At 39.1% G+C, this 24021-nt stretch overlaps 1 protein-coding gene and 1 pseudogene across 2 annotated transcripts in view; both read right to left on the minus strand.

Moving 5' to 3' along the window:
• The window catches only part of LOC121950979 (enhancer of polycomb homolog 1-like), a 38145-nt gene extending 17964 nt beyond the window's left edge, over positions 1 to 20181 (minus strand). The window contains exons 1-3 of one of the 2 annotated variants that reach the window (XM_042497131.1): positions 19940 to 20181; positions 15545 to 15634; positions 771 to 930 (exon numbers count right to left, since the gene is read on the minus strand). In XM_042497131.1, coding sequence (XP_042353065.1) covers positions 771 to 870 — 100 coding nt within the window. In that variant the 5' untranslated portion in view covers positions 871 to 930; positions 15545 to 15634; positions 19940 to 20181. Of the gene's footprint in view, positions 1 to 770; positions 931 to 13155; positions 13612 to 15544; positions 15635 to 19939 lie in introns of those variants that run through there. The other variant, XM_042497130.1, reaches the window with a different exon arrangement.
• Positions 20182 to 22294: 2113 nt separating this feature from the next.
• Positions 22295 to 24021, minus strand: part of LOC121950942 — a 29349-nt pseudogene continuing 27622 nt past the window's right edge.

Consider the following 24021-nt stretch of genomic DNA (forward strand, 5'->3'; position numbering starts at 1 on the left):
TTATTCAGACAGCAATGTGACAAGACAAAACATTTGTCATTTCAGCTTTCAACTGATAACGGTGTCTGCGTGTAGGGTAAAGCAAATTGCTTCCCTTTGAGAAACAATCATGGCAACCATTTGTGACACCGACATGGTTACTGAACTAAGCAATCTAGCAAACTCATTTTCTTTGATATCATTACTGAACTGGGCAATCTCACAAACCCATTTACTTTGACAAACATGTGACAACTCAGTAAAAGCTCATAAAACACATGCCTGATGCCATTAAATGGATGAATAGCTGCCTCTGAACAGACCCCCTTTTCTACCTGTGGACTCTTGAATCACTGAATGGACTCGCCATTTTATACTATCCTATACTACTGCTACTATATTTACAAAGTCAAATAAGTCAAGTTCTTACAGCCGAAAAAAAAAACATGATGATTAACTGTTTTACTTTTAATACCACCTTTTTTTCTTTAAGTCACTGAGTTCTGGAGAAAACTCTTTACACTCTGCTTTATAGTATAGCAGTTGATCTAATGAAATGATAGCAGTCTAGAGAGATGTTTATACATAAAGTACACTAATGTGGAATATTATAATTATTGCCACTATTAATTTTGATCAACAGCCCCCGAGTGTCATTTAATGCATCCAAAAAAATTGAAGGAAACACTCTTAACAGCCTAATGAAACAGCCGAGGGCCCTAATCTGCTACATCAAACTCATTTTCTCTGCGTTCACCATCACAAATTTGCCATTAGAGAAGCCCACTTACGCTGTATGTGAATTAGCTGCTTTGGCATCTTGTAGTCCCCAGGGTAGAGGGATTCGTAGTAGGTGATGTTGCTCTCTGCCTCGGGGACCGGGATGACCATGTTGTCCCGTTTCTCGCCATATACCTGCTGTGCCGAGATGGCCCGCTGGAGATGGTGTTCCTGCAGGGACACAGACAGAGGTGAGACACCTGGACCGCTGAGCATGAATATGTTCTTACTACAGATTATATACGAACTTTGGTGTTAAACAAAATACAAAACTAATTCAGTACAACAGAAGAATATTGTTCTGGAAACCATCAAGTTCATATAAAGCTAGAATACAAGATTAAAAAAAAAAAAAAAAAAAAGCTGGAGGCACATTGTTTTAAAAACTATTTTAAAACTAAATCTGGACCCGACATTATAGTCACCTACAGCTCTGACACTGACCGTTTATTGAATATAGTTACAGAGTTGGATTTTTTGGAAAAAAGGCTCTGCTATAAAAGAATCTGAGAAGCAAAAAGCAGCTTAAATTGAGCAGCATAAATAGGCATGGCTGATATGCAAATGTGTACTCAATCAGTGTATACGCCTGCCATGAGTAACAACAAATTGCAGTCGAGGAATGTCAAGTAGGTTTGAGGTAATTTACAGTGAACATGACGCAGTTTGTCCATCAAAGAGCCCTGTCAAGTTTGTTTCAATGCAAAAATGTCCTACATACATACAATGTCTCTGGGTCACAGTCACAGCAACAAAAAACAAACAAGCAAGCAAACGAACAAACAATAACACGAGAAAAACAAAAGTAAGGGGGGTCAAAAGTTGTTTGTTTACTTTATGTGCTTGTTAAAAGAAGTCACTGTAGGTTGATTATATCACAACATGACTTTTTAAATTCCCAAACATGCAAACATGCCTGATGTTTTTATTATTATTATTATTATTATTATTATTATTATTATTGAAACTGACAAACATCTATATAGGTCTACATAAAAAGTAAACAGCAAATCACGACGGGGAACGTCTGGTCTGCTGGTCTACTGCTGTTTCAATCACAGTGTGTTACATTAAGTGGTTAAAATATTCAAAATATAGCACTGAATATTGAATTTGTTTTTCTTCTTGGTGGCTAAAATATGTTTTGCTGCAGCCTCTGTCCACGGCAGAACATAGCATAACTCCTGTGCCGGTAAGATGTGATCATTTCTCTGCAATTCAAAAGAATGGCCAGTTGTCATCACAGTGATCAGATTCAATCTTTAGAGTCAAAGCAAACACCAGCCTGTACGGCAGGTTGATTCATTCTATTGTTGTAATATTCAAAATAAAAACTTATAAAAACTGGACTAAATATGTTGGTCCTTTAAAGCAAAAGCTGGATCTTCATACAGGGCTGCAACAAACTTAACAATCCAAGACATGGTTTACCCATGTCAAAACTTAAGGTTGTCATGAAATCAAATCATACCAAATGTATGCATCTGTAAACTTGAATTGCGGAAGGAAACTGACATTCAGTTACACAGTAAGGAAACGGAAAGTCATTCAGTTACACAATGGGAAACATTTATCCTCCAGTACATGACAATCTATGAAAATCACCTTTGTACGGGAACAAAACAAGACCACCAGGTGAACAGAACCATATTAAAAATATGTCAATATTGGATTATCACAGATATACTGCATCTGCATTTGTTCTCCAATATGCACTGATATGACACCTTCTTTTTTTATATGAATACTGATAACACTTACAATTGATGCCACATTATAGTTCATCTAGCAGGGCACACTGTCCTCTTAACTATTACACTGCAGACACTGAGATACTTGATGTTCTCGTCACTGCAATGAAACAAAGCTGGACTTAAGAACAGTCACCTCACTAGTGGTACAAACTACCAACCAGCACAAAAATTACAAATACCAACATAAGTCACCATGTTCTGAACAGATGCATTACAAACACTAATCAAAAGTCAAAATTAGCATTTTGGAACACAAACTTTAAGACAAGACACTAGTCCAGCACCTGACAGGTATGATGGGAAATGAAGGCCATCTTAGTGCTACAAGACTCAGCGCCAGCAGAGTGTACATGGAGCAGCAGTGTCTTTACAGTTAGCTGCACACTAGTTTGTGAAATACATTGCTGGGAAGTTCACAATCCAACCACTTCTATTTAACTTTTCAGTTAAACTTATATCATTCTGTCACTGACAACCATCATGTCACTCCTGCTTATCATATGTGTTTGCTGTGGTCAAATCAGCTCTTCCAACAACTTTAGTGCATCCATGTACTGATTTTAGTAGCACTGAAAAAAGCCTTTAAACGGCCAAAATTGAGCTGGCAGAAACAGCTTCAGATAGATGGGCGAAATTCGAGGAATTATACAGTTGTGATTGAATCTGATTTTCAAATAAGATTTATTGGATTATATTCATGAGAAGTATAACGCATATTACCTGCATCCCTTGTAAATTAAAAAACACCACTAAATTGTGAGAGAAATGTCTTTATTCTTTGAATTTTGTGTTGCTGGACAAAAAAAAAAATCAATATTTCTGGCAATGACTGACATATTTGACTTAAGGATATCTGACAACATACAGGCACAACAGTCCCATTTTTACTCTATCCTTTCAGAAATAGAGGAGAGGTCCCATTTTTCTATCTTGAAATAACTAATAAAGAACTTAGGGTGCTGTATAAAGACAGTGCTCTGTAAGTCCTGACGATAACTAAAATATTTGAGTTCATCTCAGACTATAATCGAACTGAAATTTTACTCTCCAATATCAGAATTGGCCTCAAAATTATTGGTCAGGCTCTCATACAAACATTCTATGCTAAATCTATGCTGCTAGACAGAGTTTTTAATATTGTGTCTTAAGTTTTCATGTTGAAATCTATGCATTCATGAAGCTCCTAATTTTTATACGCAAATGCGCGTCATTTTTCACAGTCATAAGAGTTAGCCTAGAGTGATTTGTCGAAGTTGGACAGTAAAAATCTGAACCTGCTATCTAATCATTATCATCTCCAGAGCACAAAGTGGAAAACCTGACACCGTTTCTGTCAGTTGGCCTTATCTACCCGCCAAAAGTGTGACGAGAGCATGTCGCTGCCAAGCCCGTTGAGGGGTAATGTGCCGGAAGGAAGGCAGACTGGCTGGATGGCTGACTAACTGGTTTGCTGGCGGGCTGCTTGTCTGAACAGTCCCAGTCAGTCGTAGTAGTAGAGCCTTTGGCCCAGAGCTGGGCGCTGAGCCACTGGCAGGCAGTCTGTCAACAAGGCAGCGTGCTGCCGGACTCATACAGCAGCTCTCTGGGGAGAAGGTGTGTATTTATTGTTTTCCCTGCGGCTGTCAGAGACACAGGGATAGTAAGGGGGTGGGGGATATCTTTGCCTTAGGAATGTAGACAGAGTGAGTGAATGAGTCAGAAAGAAAGTATTTGAGAGTGCTTAAAGGAATGAGTGTGACACTGTGTGAAATGGTCTTTTTCTATAGAAAGCAACTGACTGCAAAAATAGCCACTACAAGGCAGCCATGCCATAGTCACTGTTGTGCAATGCATGCATGTGAGGTTACACTATGTTAGCAAGTACTGAAGAGCTTCATTTAGATTCAACATAAGCAGTCCACTTTCTTCGGGGGTCACCAGTCTGAATTTGATTTGAAATGTCATGAGGTTTGCAAAGTTCACATAGTTACCCCAAATGCAGTTTAACTTGTAAACTCAATTCTGCAACCAACACGTAATAAGTCACCGTTTATTTTTCATGGGTGACAATCGCAGGCTAACATTATGGCTATGGTCAACTGCAGTGTGCAACTGACCAGCTTATCAAATCACTTCTGTTATTACTGCTAGCAGCAGTTATCTGCTCTCAGCAAAGTTATTGAGATCATTCTATGTCCTCTCTCTGAATTTGCTGAGTTTGAGTCATGGGGTGGACAGGTGATCAGTCCATCAATTTACGGTTCAATCGATCAGAGCAGATCAGAGGAGCAGCTGCTGCAGAGGCAAGCGTAAGAAAACTTTTAGACCCAGCGCTGGACAGCATGGTGTGTGACTTCCATGGGTACACACCTGATTTAATCAAAAGTAGGTTGGAAATACAATGGACAACACTACGACAAAAGCAAAGTTCTAAGAGACAGACATTTTATTTCAGTCAATGAGCAGTTTTAGTTGCACTCTGCTGCTCAGACTTGCACAGAGTGCGCTCCGCGCTCCAAGAATGTGATGCTCTCAATAATTAAACAGTATACATGTATTTCAACAGCGCTACTAATGAATGGTTCAGCTCCAAAAATTCAAAATGACTACGTTGAGGCAAATGCTGATACTGTTGTCGCTGTCACAAATTAATGAATGTGTAGAAAACCCCGTAACAAAGTTAATTCTCAACAACTTCCACTAACAAACCATGTAAAAGATATAATACCCACATGGGAATTTTAGTAAGGGCATCAACGCATGGACAATAGGATCATGCTCATGGCCGTGTGAGAGCTTAACATTAATGGCGTACTCCTCGGCTGAGCTGTAACTTTAGCTGGCTCTGTCATGCTACATGAGCTAGCAGTAGATGCACTCCCTACTTTTGCACAGTGATATGTTAGGCAGTTGTAGTTCGATACAAAGAAAATAGTACTTACATGAAACTACTCACAAGGTCTGTGGAATATCTTAAATAGACATTGCGTTTCAGTTTTTCCAAGTGTATTTTTTGGCGTTTTTGAGCACCACAGGCTGAGTGCCTTCTAATTCCATCACATTTGAGAGACAGTAGACATCTCTACGGCTTACATCTCCAACACTTGATAACTTGCATAAAAAAAAATCTAGATTGATACATAGCAGCACAGAGAAAAGGGAAAATATGCATATTTGATTTGGGGTTGAACTATTCCTTTAACAGAACAGCACTGTATTTGCACTGCATCCTGAGATGAGTATTAACATCATTTAACGACAACTTATGAACAACAAATTGTTGTTTTGTCAACTGGTAGACTGAGCAGTTTCATTAAATCAGAGAAAAATGTTCTACTGTAACATTTATGTAAGCTGGTTTTATAGGTCAGCTTAGTGCTTAATGTTAGCTGGATTTGTTTTTAATGTAAGCTTCCCTTGGCACCACATCATGGCCAGGAGGAAGAACGGGAACATAATGGCGGCAAACAGTTTTCACTGGGTTACATCAGGTGAGTTGTGCAGCTTCTCAGAAAGACATGCGGCAATACTGAAGTAAATCAACGCAGAGCACAAATCAGTGTGTGTTATCACTTCACAAAATGTTTCAATCACTACCTTTACATGCACTAAATACTCTGGTTAATGTGCCCTAATATGTCATTTATCACATCAAAATATGAGTAAGTGGAGCCATGTATGCCATTTTACTTGTAGGCATTAAAGTAAGATTGTTTTCCACTGTTGGCGGACGTATTCAACTGTGTGACCACAGCCTCCCTCTTTCACTCCTTCAACAACCTTCAAACAGTTGACATTGTGATTTATGCATATATCCAAAAACCTGTTGATATCCAAGTCTTTCAGTTTTCTTCTTCCAACCCAAAATATGGGCTTTTCTATTGGGCATGCATTTCTACCCCAGCCTTGCAAACTGTTGGGTTGTTACAACACATCCATGACAATGCACAGAGCTGACCATACATAGGCAAAAGGCTATGTGTCACAAAATGCCATAAAAACAACAATTAAGGTGCATGTTCAGAATGCGCTGTTTGCATGTCCAAACCATGCTCTTAACAGTTAATAATCACATGCATATCCCACGTCTCATCAGAAAATGCTTCATTTGGAAGAATGCTTAATTCCAAATATCCAAATTGAATATGCTGTTTACATAACCTGAATGAAATTCAGAATATCATTATATTTGGAATCACAGAAGCATAATAGTTTGCATGTAAATTAAGTTTGGAAATTAACTTTTTTGTCCACCTGCTACTGTGGCTTCCAAAATCTACAAGCCACTCAATAGATTACCATTGTTTGATTGTTTTGGGTTTTTTTTGGCTGGTAAGTGAAGCAAATCTAACAACCACTTGCACATTTTACCAGAATTTAGCTGGTGCACATTCCCAACCCTGATATGCATGTAGTCAAAGCTACAATGGTTTTTAACTGGAGGGTCCTTTCACTAAGACCCTATAGACACAAATCAGGATTCTACTACATTCAGTACTATCCCATTCTATATGATCTATAGTCGTGTATGATTTCATACACGGCACTGCATTCACAGTAGAGAAACAGCTTTTCCACCCTCTAACCAAGACTGAAAAAAAATGTGAACAGCCCGTTTTAGGTGATTTTTAGTTAGAAACGTGATGTATTCTTGTAAACATGTAATTATAGGTTGAACATGCATACATAAAACAGTGTTATTATATATGGACGCAATTATACATTTTCAAAATAAGCACCTACAGTTTGTGAAAAGTGTAATTTTTGAAGGTTTTAATCATCTTTACAGATTGTTTTAGACAGTACTTCCTCAGAATACAAAAAAAAAATAACTGGTTATATATTGCGACCTATTAATTAAACTGGTAACTCTTACTTTCACCATCAACAAAAAAAGATGCCACAGAGGCAGAAAAGTAAACTTTATAATGAGTGACCTTCAGCATACTGTTTTGTTGTTTGTTATCATCTGTATCACTTTGATACGACTGTATCAGATCTATTTTATTGTGTCCCTGAGCGTCACGTTCATCACCACCATTTGGACCTTTGGGGCCAATAATATTCCACACAGTCTGTTGTACCCGAGGCAAGTGATTGTATTTTACATTCATAGCGCCATGTGCTCTGGCGATCTGTTCTAAGGATGTAGCTGGAGAAGCTGCTGTGGACAAACTTTTCAGTTTTATTATCAGTGCCTCCCTAAGGCATCTCAAAACTTGTACACATCCAACCTATCTGTAGCATTTACTGCGACCCCTTCTGTGCATGCACGCTTGTGTAACCTTCATGTTCCTATCCAATTCCCACTGAATCATTCCCCCCGGCGAACGCCTAAACCTCCGCATCAACGTCCTCGGGCCTCTCTACAATGAGGCAAAAACTCATAAAAATCAAACAGCCTCCAGCAAAAACACACAGGCTGCCAAACATAATCAAGCGATGTGTTTGTTTACTTTCCCAGCCACCGCTATTTGCCTGAGAATAAATAGACTTAGATTGAGGTGAACAGTCAGAATACAGAGCATTAGCTGGTGCCCTCACACACAAACTTTTCCCTCTTGCTCTCGCTTTCTCACACATGCACACAGAGTCCAGAAATAGCCCTCTAAAATGACCACATCGATCACTGTCAAGTCTGCTGAGGCAGCCAGAGCCTCCTCCACCTTCCCCAGTCTCGCCCCTGACAGCTACTGTCCCAGACACTGTAAATGCCACTTAACATGATGGACAGCCGCAGGGGCTCGTCGGGTAGGGCTGTCGAGGGACGCATAGCTACAGTACAAAGCAGTTGTTATGCACCATGTGGGAGAGGATGGTTTTTAACACCCAGTGTAAGGAGGGTGGGGAATCAACAGCAGACATCAGATTTCACTTTTGACGGCGTCTACTAGATTCCAGCTCAGCCTGGCAGCTTGTGAAGTTACTGATCATGACTTGAGAGCAAAAAATAAGCAATAAAGTTATAAGGAAATTACTTGAAAATTTAAAAAAAAAATTATATATATATATACATATACATATACATATACATACACCACACACACACACACACACAGAGTGCATATGTATATAATTACTTGATATATTTTATTATATTTCTTCCTTTTTTTAAAGATAATTTTCTAATAATTTTTAGGGACTAGAAAAAGTTTTTAAAGTATTTTCTTGCACTTTGTGAGGCTTTTTTTTTTGTTGCCAATTTGGTCATTTCCTTTTCCCCATGTTTTACATAGAAATTAAACAAATTTACTCAGGTCTCAAAGGGTCAAATAGCTTGTGAAAGGCGTGTGAACGCAACACAAGGAAAAGGATGTCGATCCAAGTTCCACAGGGTTAACGAAGACAGAAAAAGGTTATTTTTTCAACTTTGAGTGTGGGTCCACTATTGCATAATAAAGTGAAACCGATGACTCACAAACATGGAACGTAAAAAAGTCTACCCGTGGGCCAATGACTGGAAAACTCTTAAATACACCAGTCATTCCCAGAAGTTGTTTCAGCTGAGGCTTGCCTCGCTGGCAAACTAGCTGTGGGGTTAGATTCAAGAACCTGCCTGGAGGCTGGTGTTAAATTCCCACACTGCCCACATACACATCAACACAAAACTGTCAACAGTGAAGGGAAAAGGGGGAAAAAAAACAGCTGACAAAGGCAACTTTCAGTTTCACAGCATATAGGCTGCACAGACTTTGGACAGGTGACATGCCCCACATTCCACCCCAGCAAGGCTTATCGACAAACTGGTGGCCTGCCAGAGTGTGTGTCTGTTAGTGTGTGTGCGCGCACAAGTTCAAGAACTGTGTCTGGCAGAGAGGCAAACACAACAGATGCCTGTGGGTTCCCACCAGGGCCGCAGACATTGACCTCACTTTCACCCAAACGTAAACACAAGACAAAGTGTCTGGCCCAAAACAAACAAGCCGCACGTGCTGAGGGAGTTTCAGCGATGACGGCTCCTCAGTCAAGCAACGCTGCATATGCACACTGCCTGTAAATTATAAAACCACATGCTGGACTGATTCCTGAGGGGCAGGTCCAGCAGCAGAGAAAGCAAGCATGCAGTCTTGTGCTTACTAAATGGTGCAAACAAGCAGCACCAATTGTAGCACAGAGAGCGGTCTGAACCTACAAATGGCTCCCAGCTCTTTTACTAGCAGAGTCAGGAAGTACAGAGTCACCACACAGTCACCCTGCAGACCACGCAACACTGAGGGGGTTGTCAATGTGGCTGAGGCTGCTGCAAGCTCAGTGGGTCAAGCATCTCTAGACGCTATCCTCTGTTTACATCAATGAGTGGAGAATCAGGGATGCAACTAGGGATGTCCAGATCATGTTTTTTTTGCCCCCATTCTGCCTCATTTGATATTGAGTATCTGCCGATACCCAGTCCCGATCCAATACTTGTATTAACCTGGATAATACGGCTGCACAATTCACACTTCATAGTATTTCAAACTTGTTAAAATCATCCAGTATATATGCTTGACGGTTTAATAGCTCTATAATGCAATACAATAAAAAAGTGTCTGCGTCCACACAGTTCCTTTGGGTTTTTTTTTTTTCTCTCTCTCTCTCTCCTTTTTTTAAAATAAAGTAAACACACCATTTTTTTTTTATATCTCTTGTTAAAAATACACTTTGTGCAGCACTTGTTTTTCCCCAACAAAATAAAGTAATATAATCAAAATTCCACTTCAAAGTAGTGCTAAAGCTTAACTTTAACATTGCCAATCACTACAAATAAAAATCGGTCGCAATGCCACTTATTACAGCATTTCAGTAAAACTAGTTCAGTAAAAATGAACCAAAAAAAATAAATAAATAAAAAAATCAACTAAATCTACTAGAAGTGGAGTGAACATGAAAAACAAAAGTTTCCACTTATTGGAGTAGCAGCATAACAATTAAACCTGAATACCTCCCACAAATCATGCTTTCCGTTTACGACACCTTTGTCACAGCCGACGTAAGCAAACGATCAGGCGAGGTGTGTGCTAAAAATAACCAATCGCGATCAATTAAAAAATTCGTTGATCTGGCCCGATACGGATCCTTGTGATCTGATCTAGACATTCCTAGATGTAACACAAACACAATAAAGCAACAACACCACACTTGTGCGCTGACAGACTTATTTGAAGACGCATGAGCTACAGCATCTACAAACAATGACCCAAAACATATCTCAGTTCGACAGCTGACATAGAAACTCATAAAAGACGACTCCAAACACAGAGCGGTTGGCATGCAGCAGGCCTTGGCCTACCTCTTATGATAATATGAACGTTACATAACCGAGCACTCCAGCTGAGCAGAACACAGACTTTGAAGTGACAGCAACCCCCCTCTTCCTCCTCCTCCCGATGCCCTGATCTCCTCCTGAGCGCCACGTGCCGCTGGTCTGCCAGCCTGCTGTGCCATCTGACACACTGAACCCCTGACACCGAGCCACTGCAAGAGCGGGAGGCAGACTGGCTGCAAAATACTTTCAGTGAATAATAACAGTATCCGCTGGGGACGTCTGGAGTGATATTCCCCATTTACTTGCTCTTATATTTAAATATCAGTCAAGACTGCTGGGTCAGCTGCAAAAAACAACTCTGGGAGAAGCCGACGTCTAGCCTCGAGAATCCAGATGTCTGATGAATGACATGAAAAGAACGAAAGTACAAATTTCCATGGGTCTGGTTTAAAAGCAACCTTCTGCATCCTACAGGTAGCTACACATCATCCCGCATAACCAATGGCAGGAGGCAGACTTTGTTTTTTTACCTGCCTCAGCTGAAGACTCACCTGAATATATCACTGTTTTTTTTCACAATTACATTGCTATGATACAATAAGAGCTTCACCAAATGATAGCCAAAATGGCCTGATGTCTTTTCAATTTGTTAATTTGAAAACCTACATGGCCGTTTGAAAGAGTGGACCGACAAATCACACTTTAAACCTTTTCAATCCAGCCACTGAGCAGACTGCAGAGGAATCAAAGACAACCGCTTTCCTAAATATTTACGACCAAAATACACTGTTGCGGTCAAGTATTGATGAAGGGTCACTTGCACATTTATAGACTAGAAAACAAATGAAAAATCAAGGGATATTTAGCATAGGTGGGAAAAAATTAAAATAAATCATAGAGCAGAGTATCACAGTTTTTTTGTATGGCAATAACATATTGTTATGGATTTTTTAAATTATAGAAATAATTAATATAAAAAATAAAAATTAAACTTTGATAGCCTTCTAGAATTATAACATCAATGGCTTTTTCAGACAAACAGTCAGTGTTTCTGCATTTAACATAACTGAAAAAATAAGCGGACTGAAAACTTTCTGAGAGAAAAACAGGTATTGACAAAGTTTCCCTTCAAGGAAACCATATGCAGTTGAAAAAGACTGATAAATTGCAATATAATGCAACATAATTTATGGCAATACGCATCATTTCTCAACACGTTTAAAATTGCAAGAATATTGTATCGTGATAATATTGTATCACAGGGCCTCTGGTGATTCCCAACCCCTAAAATATGAGGAGGAAAATTGTTACAACTGAATTCTCCCCTGCCATACAACACTGCAAATACAAGTTTGAATTATTAAAGTCTTCTTCTTTTGCAGACAAAACTATTTCTGAGGTAAGTAACAGATTTGGTGTCTAAAATAACCCGGATTACCTTATTAAGGGGGGAAAAAAAGACATCAATTTAACAGCGTCCAAACTTTTGAACAGCAGTGTTCATGTGCTGGAGGATTTAGTTTGTGGATGTGATTTAATGCTCATATCTTGAAAATCAACAGTGGGAAACCAGAGAGCTGGTTATCACAGTGACAGCCCGAGTGACTCGCTTTTGGAAGTCAACATGGGATAAAATGTTAACAGGAATCTCTCCAGGTAGGTGTAAGTCTGTGAGATTAAACAGTGAATCTCTGACCGAAAACACAAGCAGTGTGATTAAACCGGTGATTTTGCTGTTCAAATAATGGTTGTTGCAATAACTGAATGACAACAGCAGCATTATACAGTGAAGGAAGACAACCCACAGCCTCCGTGCAAGTAAACATGAAGGGATGTATCATTTTGACAAAATGCTAATAGCCAACCAGCCGTGACACTTCACAGAGAAAATGATGTGTCAACACAAACAACAGAGACACAAACACACACGCGCTGTGTCCTGTCCCAGACGACCCAAACTGAGTTTCTCCTCAATGCATGGCAGCAGTGTTGACATTTCTGTCTGGTAGTAGTACAGATGCCACATATAATCTGAAATCACTACAGCTCCCCCTTGCCCTGGTCCTTTGCAATTACGCCAACACAAGGCCCCGTCCTGACAGACGAGACAAAATGTCGGAATTGCTGAAGTCACATGACTCCTTTGTACTAAGAAAATCACCTCACGTCCAAATAAGCCGGCCAAACCGGGCTATTTTACGCTATAATGACACAATGCACCCCTGCGTTACCCAAACAGTCGCCACAGTCCCACAAATAATCCATCTGCCACAGAATTCCGTCGTGTTTCTCCTGAGAAAATTGGCGGCCATTTTGTGAAAGCTTGCGCAGGAAAAAAGGAGGGACGCCTGTGATCATACAAAAATAAAAAATAAAAGAAAGCACATATTTTCACATTTCGGACGGTTAAAAGCATACCGATTCCTCTTCTTTCTCCATCCCCGTAGGCATCTGTGGCACGGCCCGGTTAATGGATGCATATTCGTGTAGATCCGGTAAATCCTCACAACGGAAGACGGGTAGTGGCTTGGTAGCGTCCAGCGCCCGTGCCCGAAACGACAATTTACTCATTTTTCACAATTCGAGATGCAATATAAATCTATCGGATCTCCTAATATTCAAAACGGTACCGAGTGGAGCTTTCATGGATGTTTCTGTGCGGTTATCTCTACTCTAACTATCGAATGGTTGTAGCTTGTATTTAGGGGGCGTCGCCAGCGGAGCCGGGGGAAGGCCCGGATCTTGGTCGCTCGCTCTCGGACTGTTTTTTTCCGACGCTCCGCTCCCTATCGTTGGTTCAGTGCGCCATGGACAACATGGCGGACATTTAAAACTCTTTTGCTCTGTTTCGCTCGGAGCGGTCCAACCCCCAGTTCGCGGACCGACCATTCCCACACGATCCCGAGCGCTTGCGCGTTGCGGGGGTGGGGGGAAGGGCATTTCTTGCAAACTAACTCCTCTCCACACATGCACATAAATTATTGAAATTAACATTAGGCATGGCTGAGGTACGCAAGGTATATAAAAAACTAAAAAAAAAAAAAAAAAAAAATGTACACATTAATGAAACATCTAGACAAAATACACTATAAATTCGTAAAAAACAAACAACTTTCATGTGCTAGATGAAAAATTACTAAGCCAGAAATACATATAAAATATAGAAATCAAAGTACACTACTGTGCAAAAGTCTTACACTCCCCATACATTTATTGTTTTAGCAAAATTACAATGATGAGTATATCAATATATACGTGTGTCTGTGTGTATATAAATATATACATACATATATGTGGATAAATGTATATATGTGTGTGTGTGTGCGTATGTGTTTGTGTGTATATAAATATATACATACATATATGTGGATAAATGTGTATATATGTGTGTGTCTTTATTCAGAGACAAAGAATACAGAAATACAGAGAGCGTGTTGAATGCATTAAAGCACCAAAAAACTCAGAAGAAATGGTAAATTTCATATGGTCTGCCCAGGAGAGTGCAAGGCATGCTAAATGGGAAAAGGGGGTTCACAATAAATACTTGCAACTTTAGCCATTTTAAGTTGTAGGGTTTTTTTTGTTGTTGTTGGTTTGGTTTTTTCCCTGAAATATTTGCATATAAATATTTTTTTATACTGAATACATATTTCAGTAAAGCAACTACTGATAAACAAAAACATTGGATTAATAAAACCTTGCTAAATACCAAAGATAAGTAGCCTTAGACTTTTGGAAAGTACTGTGTGTGTTTGTGTGCATATATATATATATATATATAAAATGAAGATGGATTTGCATTTATCAAACAACAAAAAAAAAGTTTAATCAGTGACACAATTTTTTTTGTAAAAATTTGCAGCAGTAATCAAAAAGCAGTAGGTGTTCAGACTTTGAAGTTGCTAATCTTACAGGGTGATTATGTAGTCAATATTTGAATATCAAATATCAATACCACCATATTCACGTTTGTTTTGATCATAACCTCTCAAAAATCATGAGACACAAAGCTCATCTGTCCAAGGATATTCTGCTGTATTGTTTTCCTTCCTTTTAGTTCATGCATTGGTATCAAAGAGGGATATTTAAATGGGTTTTGCCTAGTTTATTAAACAGGTTACCCTTAAAAAAAATGAACAACTAACAAAATTATTGCATTAAAAAGCTTCAAACAATTAGCTTAAAAATTGTTTCATAATTGTTATTATTTTATTCAAAACTTTCTTCAGTTTCAATGAAATACACCTTTACTCTGAAGGCTTTTTTATGCTTTGGTGCAAAACTGGAGGAAAGCTTTCATTAACAGGAGTAAGAGTCACAAATTCCATGTTATCCACTGCAGGCCAACGCCTTGATACCACAGAATACCTCTGTTCCTACTGACTAACCTGAAAGAACCACTCAGAACCACGGGACTTTATCTATCAGTGGTGATCCCTCCACAGCCCACTATATAGAAATGTTTATTCTAGGCGAAACGCCCCATGGCAACATGTTCACCACATGAACAATGACGCCCTCTTCTGGTGCCACAGGCAACCAGATCTGACTCTCAGGACAGCAACATGCTGCTGTGAATGCCGTACAAAAACACACTGCACACACCATTTTCTGTACATTGGTATCAAAAACACTGTCCAGCTCTTTACATCAGTGCGTCTACTGTTGCATTTGGGTGATCCCAGCAGATGCCATGGATTGGCCAATGTGCTTTGTATGCAACAACACCAGAGCCAAAGACATCTAGAGTGTTAATTAATGTCTATCGAGGTCAGAATAATGTTTTGCAGTCATGAAAACACCTCACCTGTTGTCGACATTGTGTTTAGCCAGGGTCCACCCAGGGGAACCGAGGTTCTCTTTTCATCATTAACTCCAGTGACTGCATCATGAGGACCTGAGGGCCAAGGGACAAGAGCAGCAGCAGCATTTAGCCAAAACTTTGGGGCAGTTTATGGGAACAAAAAGCTTTAAAAGGAAAGACATTATGACAACTCAGTACAAACTCAAGGTTTTACACTTGCTGATTAAAAAGAGGTTTAGCAGGGGGTAGTCTGGGCGGGGCAAAGTGCAAACATTAGTCCACCACCTGATTAGAATTTAAGCAGTGGTGTCTGGGTAAACCCTCCAACGACCACACCTGGCTGTGTTCATGGCTTTAGCTAAATGGACTCTTTTGCTTTTTTGTGAATTCCTACGAAGGAGATTTATTGTGTTTGCAACCACCAGATGCAATTTGCTTTTTTTCTGTGATGACACAAAACATGAGGGGAGAAGGCACACACAATCTGATTCCAATTAAGATGAGAAACAAGCTGTGGATGACGGTGAAGCTGATACTGCAGGCAAACAGCTCATTAGGCGAATTAGACATAGAAGAAGTCCCTAGCCGTATTTAAAATGGGTCATTGTGGTTGTATGTTGCACGTTTTAACCTCAGGCCAATGTGGCATCCCAACATTTTTGGTTTTTAACTAAATATCTTGACAACTATAGAGAACCCCAGTAATGAGTCCTAAAACACAGATATCCGTTAGGATTTCAAAACCTCCAGTTCCCTAGTCTCAAAGTCAATAGGTTTTTTGAACGGGTTTATAGTTAGAAGCCTTAAATTGGGTCTGTGGTTAACACTAACTTCAGAGACTTTCTATGACATAAAATTCGTCAGTAAATACCCCACCTGTAAACTTTGACTTTACATTTAGGCTTCAAAAATCCTGAATGTGGTGTTCATTTGTGAGGATTATTTTGATTAAGATTAAGTATCATGAATGTTTGTTTACCACAGAGCTTATTTTCTGTAATGATCCAAAATCCAATGGAAAAAGCCCAAAGAATTTTTGACGAAGGAACCAGGACGACAACAGCTTCTGGGCTGGCCTACAGAAAAACCTCATCACTGGGGCACTCTATGGTATCAAGAGCAGAGAATTAAGTCACACTCCCTCTGTGTGCGTTGAAATCTGAGTTTTTCTGTTATTTCATTTTAGTAGCCAGGCAGGTCATGCATGCACGTAAGTCCCGCTGTTCATGACTCACTGGCTAGCTAACCACCGCCGATCTGCATTGCGCTATTACGGTTAAAGCTGATGACTCCATCCATAGTGGTGGAACAGCATTGTCAGGGAAGCGTGACCCCTACCCTCGGATTCCCCCCAGGTTAACACTGTTCTCTGTCAGCACTGTTACCTTTGTTAGCATTGTTAGAAAGTCGTCCTAAAACCTGGAAATGAGTTATCCTTTTACCAATCCTGCTCGTCACAAAGTCAATAGGTTTTTTTTTAAATCAAACTAAACATATATGTTTCAAAACTTTTGTAGCCACAAAGCTTACTTCTGCAATAAAAATCCAGAATGTTTTTTGTCACGTGAACCAAGGCGATGTTAACTACTGTGTTAGCGCTACCGGTACACTGTAAAGCCCTCTGAGGCAAACCATGCTTTGTGATAATGGGCTCTATAAATGAAATTGACTTGACTACCCCTGCAGCAATCTACACCTGCAAAGGTAATGAAATTTCATCAGCCTCAGCTGCACTTTGTGTTTAATGCTAACTAGTAAATGTAAGTATGCCAACACACTGAACGACAATTGTAAACATGGGAGTCATTATAAGTGATTCACTTCAGCATGTAAGCGTTGACATTCTGAGTACATTAGCAGGCTAAATATTTTAGCATTTGGCTAAAATAGTACAGTTTTAAAATCACTGGTGTGGCTGTAGACTCTTATGTCTTATGTTTCCACTGGATCAAAAAGAAATGTAGAAGAGGTGGCTTTAAGTGTGACAAACTAAAGGTTGCACCTGAATGTCACTATGGGTCTCTGTATCGACCACACACTGTATACGACATGACAGCCAAAACATCTTCATCGTTCGGGGATATTTTGGTTTCATTTATGTAAAGAGAGAGACAGTGGAGAGGAGTTGTTAATCTTACATACCGTCAACAACAATGACTGTAACCTGTACCTAAAGGGATCTCTCCTGTCCTACAGTGAGCGCTCACTGAGAGAGAATCATCCAAATTGATGTACAGTTATCATCGGGAAGAAGCTCTGTTATGCAAAGTAGAATTGAGATCATGAGGCAAATGAAACCCCAGGGGAAGATTTTGTATTTGAATATTGATCCTTCCATACTAGCTTTTTTCATTTAGGACAAAACTACTGACATTTAGCAATACTTTTGTACATATTTATTGATTCCTCAAAATGTCTTATCCTAATCTCACTTGTGATACAATATCAATTCACTCGGAAATGTTGTAATGTACTCTCTATTGCAATATTGACACGTACGCTTTCTTTAGACATTTTACTTGTTCTGTCTGGTAGCTGAGCCCATGAGATTATTATGGCTATCTGAAATCAGGATGGTGGCACATAGTGTATGTGCATGTTCCTAAGTGTTACAAAACACTATAAATCAATCAATGTGTCTGCTGCACTATAATACTGATGCCCTCTTTTTGAAAATAAATAACTAATATCCTATTTAAGGTATGTTTTCCCTTTTAGTTACAGATATTATGGGTTGGGGGTTTCCTGTGATTTACACAGTCACAGGAAACCCTTTTTATTGTACTTTTCTGATTTCAGCTACAGCTTACCTGGTTGACCTGCTGTAGTCAACTCTAATCATATCATATTATTGTTATATTTTGTGTGGCAATACTGTATCAATATACATCATGTATAGATTTTTAAAATTATATAAATTACTACCAACAAATATACAAATTATTTTTTCCTGTTACCTGATAAAACAATAAAATCAGTTGCATTTTCAACCCACTAAATACATTTTGCTACAATAAATTTGACTTAAGAAAATTTGTCTTCAAAACTTACTCTCATTATATGAAACAGATGTTGACATTTTCTTTCGTTTGAGGACATAATTTACAGTTGAAAATGCCAATAAATCATAATATATCACAGCATATTGAAAAATGTTTTTTAAAAAATACAATAATACTGAATTGCACCTAAAAATAAATAAAACATATTTTGTCATGGGGCCTCTGGGGATTCCCATTCCTAATAAGTATTAGACTATACTGTAGGAGAATGTCTTAAAATGTTCTTTCATTTGAAGATTACTACCATAGAGGCATTTGAGCTTGAAGTCAGGGCAGTAGTGTCCTATGATTATGCAAAAATGACAAAAGCAAAGGTAAAATATTTTAGTCTTTCATAATATTATTTGTGACCTTGACTTTTCAGCTTTTTAAAGTTTAGTGAAATACTGCATCATACTGGTAGACGATCTCAGCCTAGCAAACAGTGCTTTCATACCTCACATACTTTGTGCTGGCCTACAAATGTCCCGTGTGGGTGGGGTTTGTCCTACAATGCCCAGAGACTTTACACAATCACAGGAAACCCTTTTTATTGTACTTTTCTGATTTCAGCTACAGCTTACCTGGTTGACCTGCTGTAGTGAACTCTAATCCTTTAGTACTCTACACAGACGTAAATAAGGAAATATAAATTAAAACTAGTCACTATAAGGTAGCTCTATCCCTGGCTGGGTGCAGGGCATCCAAACTTAATCTTTCAAGGGAGGTTTCTTAAGTCTTGCCCCATTTTTGAGTCTATGTAGAGAGAGGTGGGGGGGTTGAGGTGGGGATCTTTTGTTGGTTACAGCAGATAATGCAGGGGATATGAAGGATTCAGACCCATGCAGGCCAGGGCCAAGCAGTTCCCTGACAGACCACAGGAACTGCCTGGCACTGTTTAGCCACACACCCTAAGCCTCTGATCCAACAATGTTACATTTCCAAGCAGGATGGTGAAAACCCCTATTGTGAAATGATGTCAAAATTTTCTTTAAAGCCCTTATCGACTCTTCACCTCCGCCTCCTGCTGATGTTCTCCCTCCCTGACAGACACATCAGGTTTCCGACAGTCTAGTTTTGCCATTAATGTAACAACTAATGAACTAGAATTATACATTAAAAACACATTTTTTTTGCCTTAATCGATCAATATCACAACCGCCTTGCTTCGAGAGGTGACAAAGTGAAGAGGAACTTGAGGTATTAGTGCTGAATTGCATCCAGCTGACCAGCCAGGAATTTGATTGCGTGTATGAAATCATCTGATGCCAGAAAACACTATTCACGGATGGGCCTTTCTGGCGACAACCGGTTCAAGTTACAAGTAAAAAACATTAGAGAAGAAGAGAATACTCACCAAGTCGAGCACTCAGCACACGTCTGGGGTTTTAACGACAGATGGGAAACATTTCTGCAAGTCAGAAGTTAAAAAAACGCCAGGCAACACGACGCAGCTAGCAAGAACTAACATAAACGTTAGCCACAGCTAGTTCTTCTAGTTGGTTTTTACAATTAAAAAAAATGTGCAGACGGTGAACCGGAGTCCTGGCAGGGAAAGCCGCTGTCCGCTTTATATCCACCGTGTCAACCAGCGTTTATCGGTCGATGAAAAGTCTGTGTTTTCCTGTCGATGCAAAGCAGGCTGAAACTAGAGAGGTGGACACCAAAGTGCTACTGTTGGGGGTTAACAACTTTGCTGTAAAACACGAGCTCTGATTGGACAGCCGAAGCCACCAATCACCTGTGGAAAGGCCTGGGCTTGTGGCGTCACGTTCCACAGGGGATGGGACGCAACGTGATTGGCTGACAGTGTCACGATGAAGGCTGGGCTTTAGCTCTTTAGCTGGGTTTGATTTTTTTAGCCATTAAAGGGATACTTTTGCATCTATTTATTCATGTTTTTTTTTTTAATATTCAAAAAAAACACCAAACATTTTTTTTAGCCGGGCTAGGCTTTAATTTAAGACTTGGTCCTCATCTTTTTTACATATATAAATATTTTTATATTTATTACATTTTTAGTATTTATTTTTATTGATTGTATTATTTTATTTAAGTTTTTTTATTCATTTCTATTAACTGTCCCTCAAAGAAATTATATATCCCAATAGAGTGCCCCAGAAATGGCATTTTTGTGAAGTCAAACCTGGAAGCTAATATCACCCTGATTACCTTGTCAAAAAGCCTATGAGATTTTTCCATTGGGTTTTGGATCATTGCAGAAAATAACTTCTGTGGTAACCAAATGTTTGAGATGCTACACATTTTGTTCAGCGAGATAATCTTCAAAAATATAACACCACTTTTGTGATTTTTAAAGCCCAAACACAGCCGCCAGAAATAAAAAGCTAAAGCTAGGCTATAACTAACTACACTTCCATCACGTTGCCACCACTACGTAGCTGTAACAGGAGTGTTCGGCGTGGTTTGACTTGATGACATTCTGTAGTTTCCGTTAGCCACTTGTTTGCAACCCCCTTTTTAAAGAGTGGGGTATTTACTGACGTATTTTATGCCGTAGAACAAAATGTGAAAATCTCTTGAGCTTGTGTTAACCACAGACATAATTTCAGGCTTCTAACCAAGAACTGACTTTTGCCATACTTGTTTTTTCGTTTTGTCTTGTGAGACGTTTTAACCCTGCAAGTTCAAGACGGGGAATATTCTGCCGTTATGCTGCCTCATTATTATATATAAAAGGTGCAATAGTGGAATGAAAGAACAGAGTGGTCTCGCCTTGAAGCCACCATAGGAGGTAGTAACAGCACCGAAGCTGTGTCTATATAAACAGGACAGCTGAGAGATGGGATTAGTGTGACGTTTTAATTTGAACATTTAAACAAAAATCATGTTAGCAGTTAGCAACTAACTCAAAGAACAGTGGCCGTGAATGTTCACAAATCAGGAGACCAGTGAAATTCTGCAGCTCCTTACCCTTCAGAGGATGAGATCAGCCACCGTAAAACAGGGATGGTAAATGATTATTACTGATATGTTATAAAATTCCCATTGTTCAGAAAGCATTGCTGATGCGTATGTATGTCACACTAGGATCAGACGCTTTAGGGTTACGTCACATTTGTCACGCCTCTTTTGATTCCACTATGTCAGCATGCCATCTAAAATCAGACACCGGTGCAGCCTGATGCAGTCATCATTTGGTTCTGTGTAAATGTGTATGAAATTGTTATGAAAACATGTATGTGAAAAACTACTTTGGGAATAAACCTGTTTCTGATTCTGAGGCACATCCACCTAAAAATGTGCAGGACAGTTTCTTTTCCCACAAACTTGGGAATAATTTAAAGCACATTACAGTTCATTGTGACCCAACCTTTTTAGAAGCACATCTCGTAAATCAGTGTTCATCTCACTGAGCAGATAGGAACTGTAAAAAAAATAGGCCATGCCCTCTTTAAAACATCCATAGTTGTGTGAACATTTAAACTTTTTCATCATGGCACTTGCAAACAAAATCACTGAAAACCATGACCAGTGATTAAAAAACAAAACAAAAAACAGTGTCAGAATTGAGCAAGTAAAACCATAATTCAGCATTATCTACAAGACATGAATCAATATACAATAACAGGCCTTCTGGTAAGCAGTATAAAATTTGATGCTGGCGCTATAAACACACTCAACACACCAGTCAGTAGAATGAAAAAAATCCACAAAACAGTAACTGCATAATATTTTAACAATATCAGGGTAAATTGTTTTCAATGTTTATTCAATAAATAATTTCAGAAATACAGAATTTCAAATGTGAATGTGTTGAAAAATTTTTTAAAAAAGGCACTTAAAACAATGGTGACAGGTGTAACCTTTTTTATCTTTACAAAAACTCTAGAGATCTAGAAATCATCCCTTACCGCTGATCTTTAAAACTAAATGACATCACTGTCATTTCTATTTCTTTTAAGTAAAAAAAAAAAACATTTGATCGAGGCACCACAAAATAGTTGGGTGGAATTACTGACATACAGAAAAAAATGGGATCCTTCCCCCAATTCATATCCTACAAATGAAACATTTCAATAAAAGCAAATAGAGTTAACAAATAAGGCATGTTTGCGTGTATTTGGCATTGCTGTGAAGAATTAAGGACCTGAGTTGGCTATAAATTAAGCGAGTAAAACCTGAAGCCAAACAGTAATACTATTGTACACTGATACTTTACTTACTTACCATACTTTAATCTAGGAAGGCAGCCTAAGAAAATGTCTTTTCTTGACTAAAGATAATTATCAACTGATTGTTCAGATTGAGTAAGTCACTCAGAAAGGACACACTAACGCCTTCAATCCTGTTCTGTGAATACAAATATGGCTTAACACAGAAACCAAAACATACTGTACACATTTCATTGCTACCACACACGGCCGACTGGCGCTACATTTGAAGAGTTTCGATCCAAAGAGATAAAAAGAGTGACAGACTCCTACTCAGTCAAAATGATTACAGACATAATAAGACCTTTGCTCCAGCGGCAAATCAATCCGAGACCTTTGCTCACCTGTGTTTTAGAAGCATGGACTGATAGATTGCCACCCACTAAACACTGTATGCATGATTGTTTGGAAAGGAACCCTTCATTTGTTGCCCATTATCAACATCCAATTCAACCCTCAATAAAACACTGATGGCTTGATAGTTCGATTACAAAAAAGAGGCACAGCTGGGCTTTCCTTGCCAGTCCTGTGGCAGAAAAATCAGTTCAACACATTCTCTCAAGTTCTGCAAAATCAAGAAACAAACAAAAAAAAATAAAACCCCACATTTACAGACTATACACATTTCAGAAGATGCATAGAAAAAAAACACGTTAGTAAAACAAACTGAAGTAGTGGCAAAATGCATTGCTATCGTTTGGTGACTACAACAAACAAACAAACAAACAGTGAGAGCATTATAAAACCCGCCCCTCCCTTCACCCCGGCCCCCATTCTTTTCCATACAGTGTTGTCACAAGGAAGGCAAAGCTCCATTATTTGCCCTCGTACTTTGGATTGACGACAGTTGTCACGGCACTTTTGTAGATCGGATTCTCACCCTGAGAAACAGAAGAACAACAAGAGTGAGTGCAACAGTTGTGAACTCTTAGTAATCAGGTTAAATTTGAACACGGCACATGTCAAACCTTCATTTTTGTGGTGTCACAATAACAAAATTTCAACACCAGTAAGATCGACAGATTACGATTTGTAACATAACAGCAAACAAGCACAGTCAGGAAGGAGCATGTGGCCACACTCACACGTTCAGTCTTCCTGACCATCTGGACAAACAGCGTTATGAACTTGAGCTCAGCTGTTTCCGTGGTTTTAGTAGTTTGAGTTAGTCATGTGTCAAGTATCACACTGCCACTCTCTGTTCTAATCCTCAGCTATTACAATCTGTAGCAGTATTCAAATGATCTGCCACCTGTAAGTGCAC

Source organism: Plectropomus leopardus, chromosome 12 (assembly GCF_008729295.1).
Source record: "Plectropomus leopardus isolate mb chromosome 12, YSFRI_Pleo_2.0, whole genome shotgun sequence".
Taxonomy (NCBI): Eukaryota; Metazoa; Chordata; class Actinopteri; order Perciformes; family Serranidae; genus Plectropomus; species Plectropomus leopardus.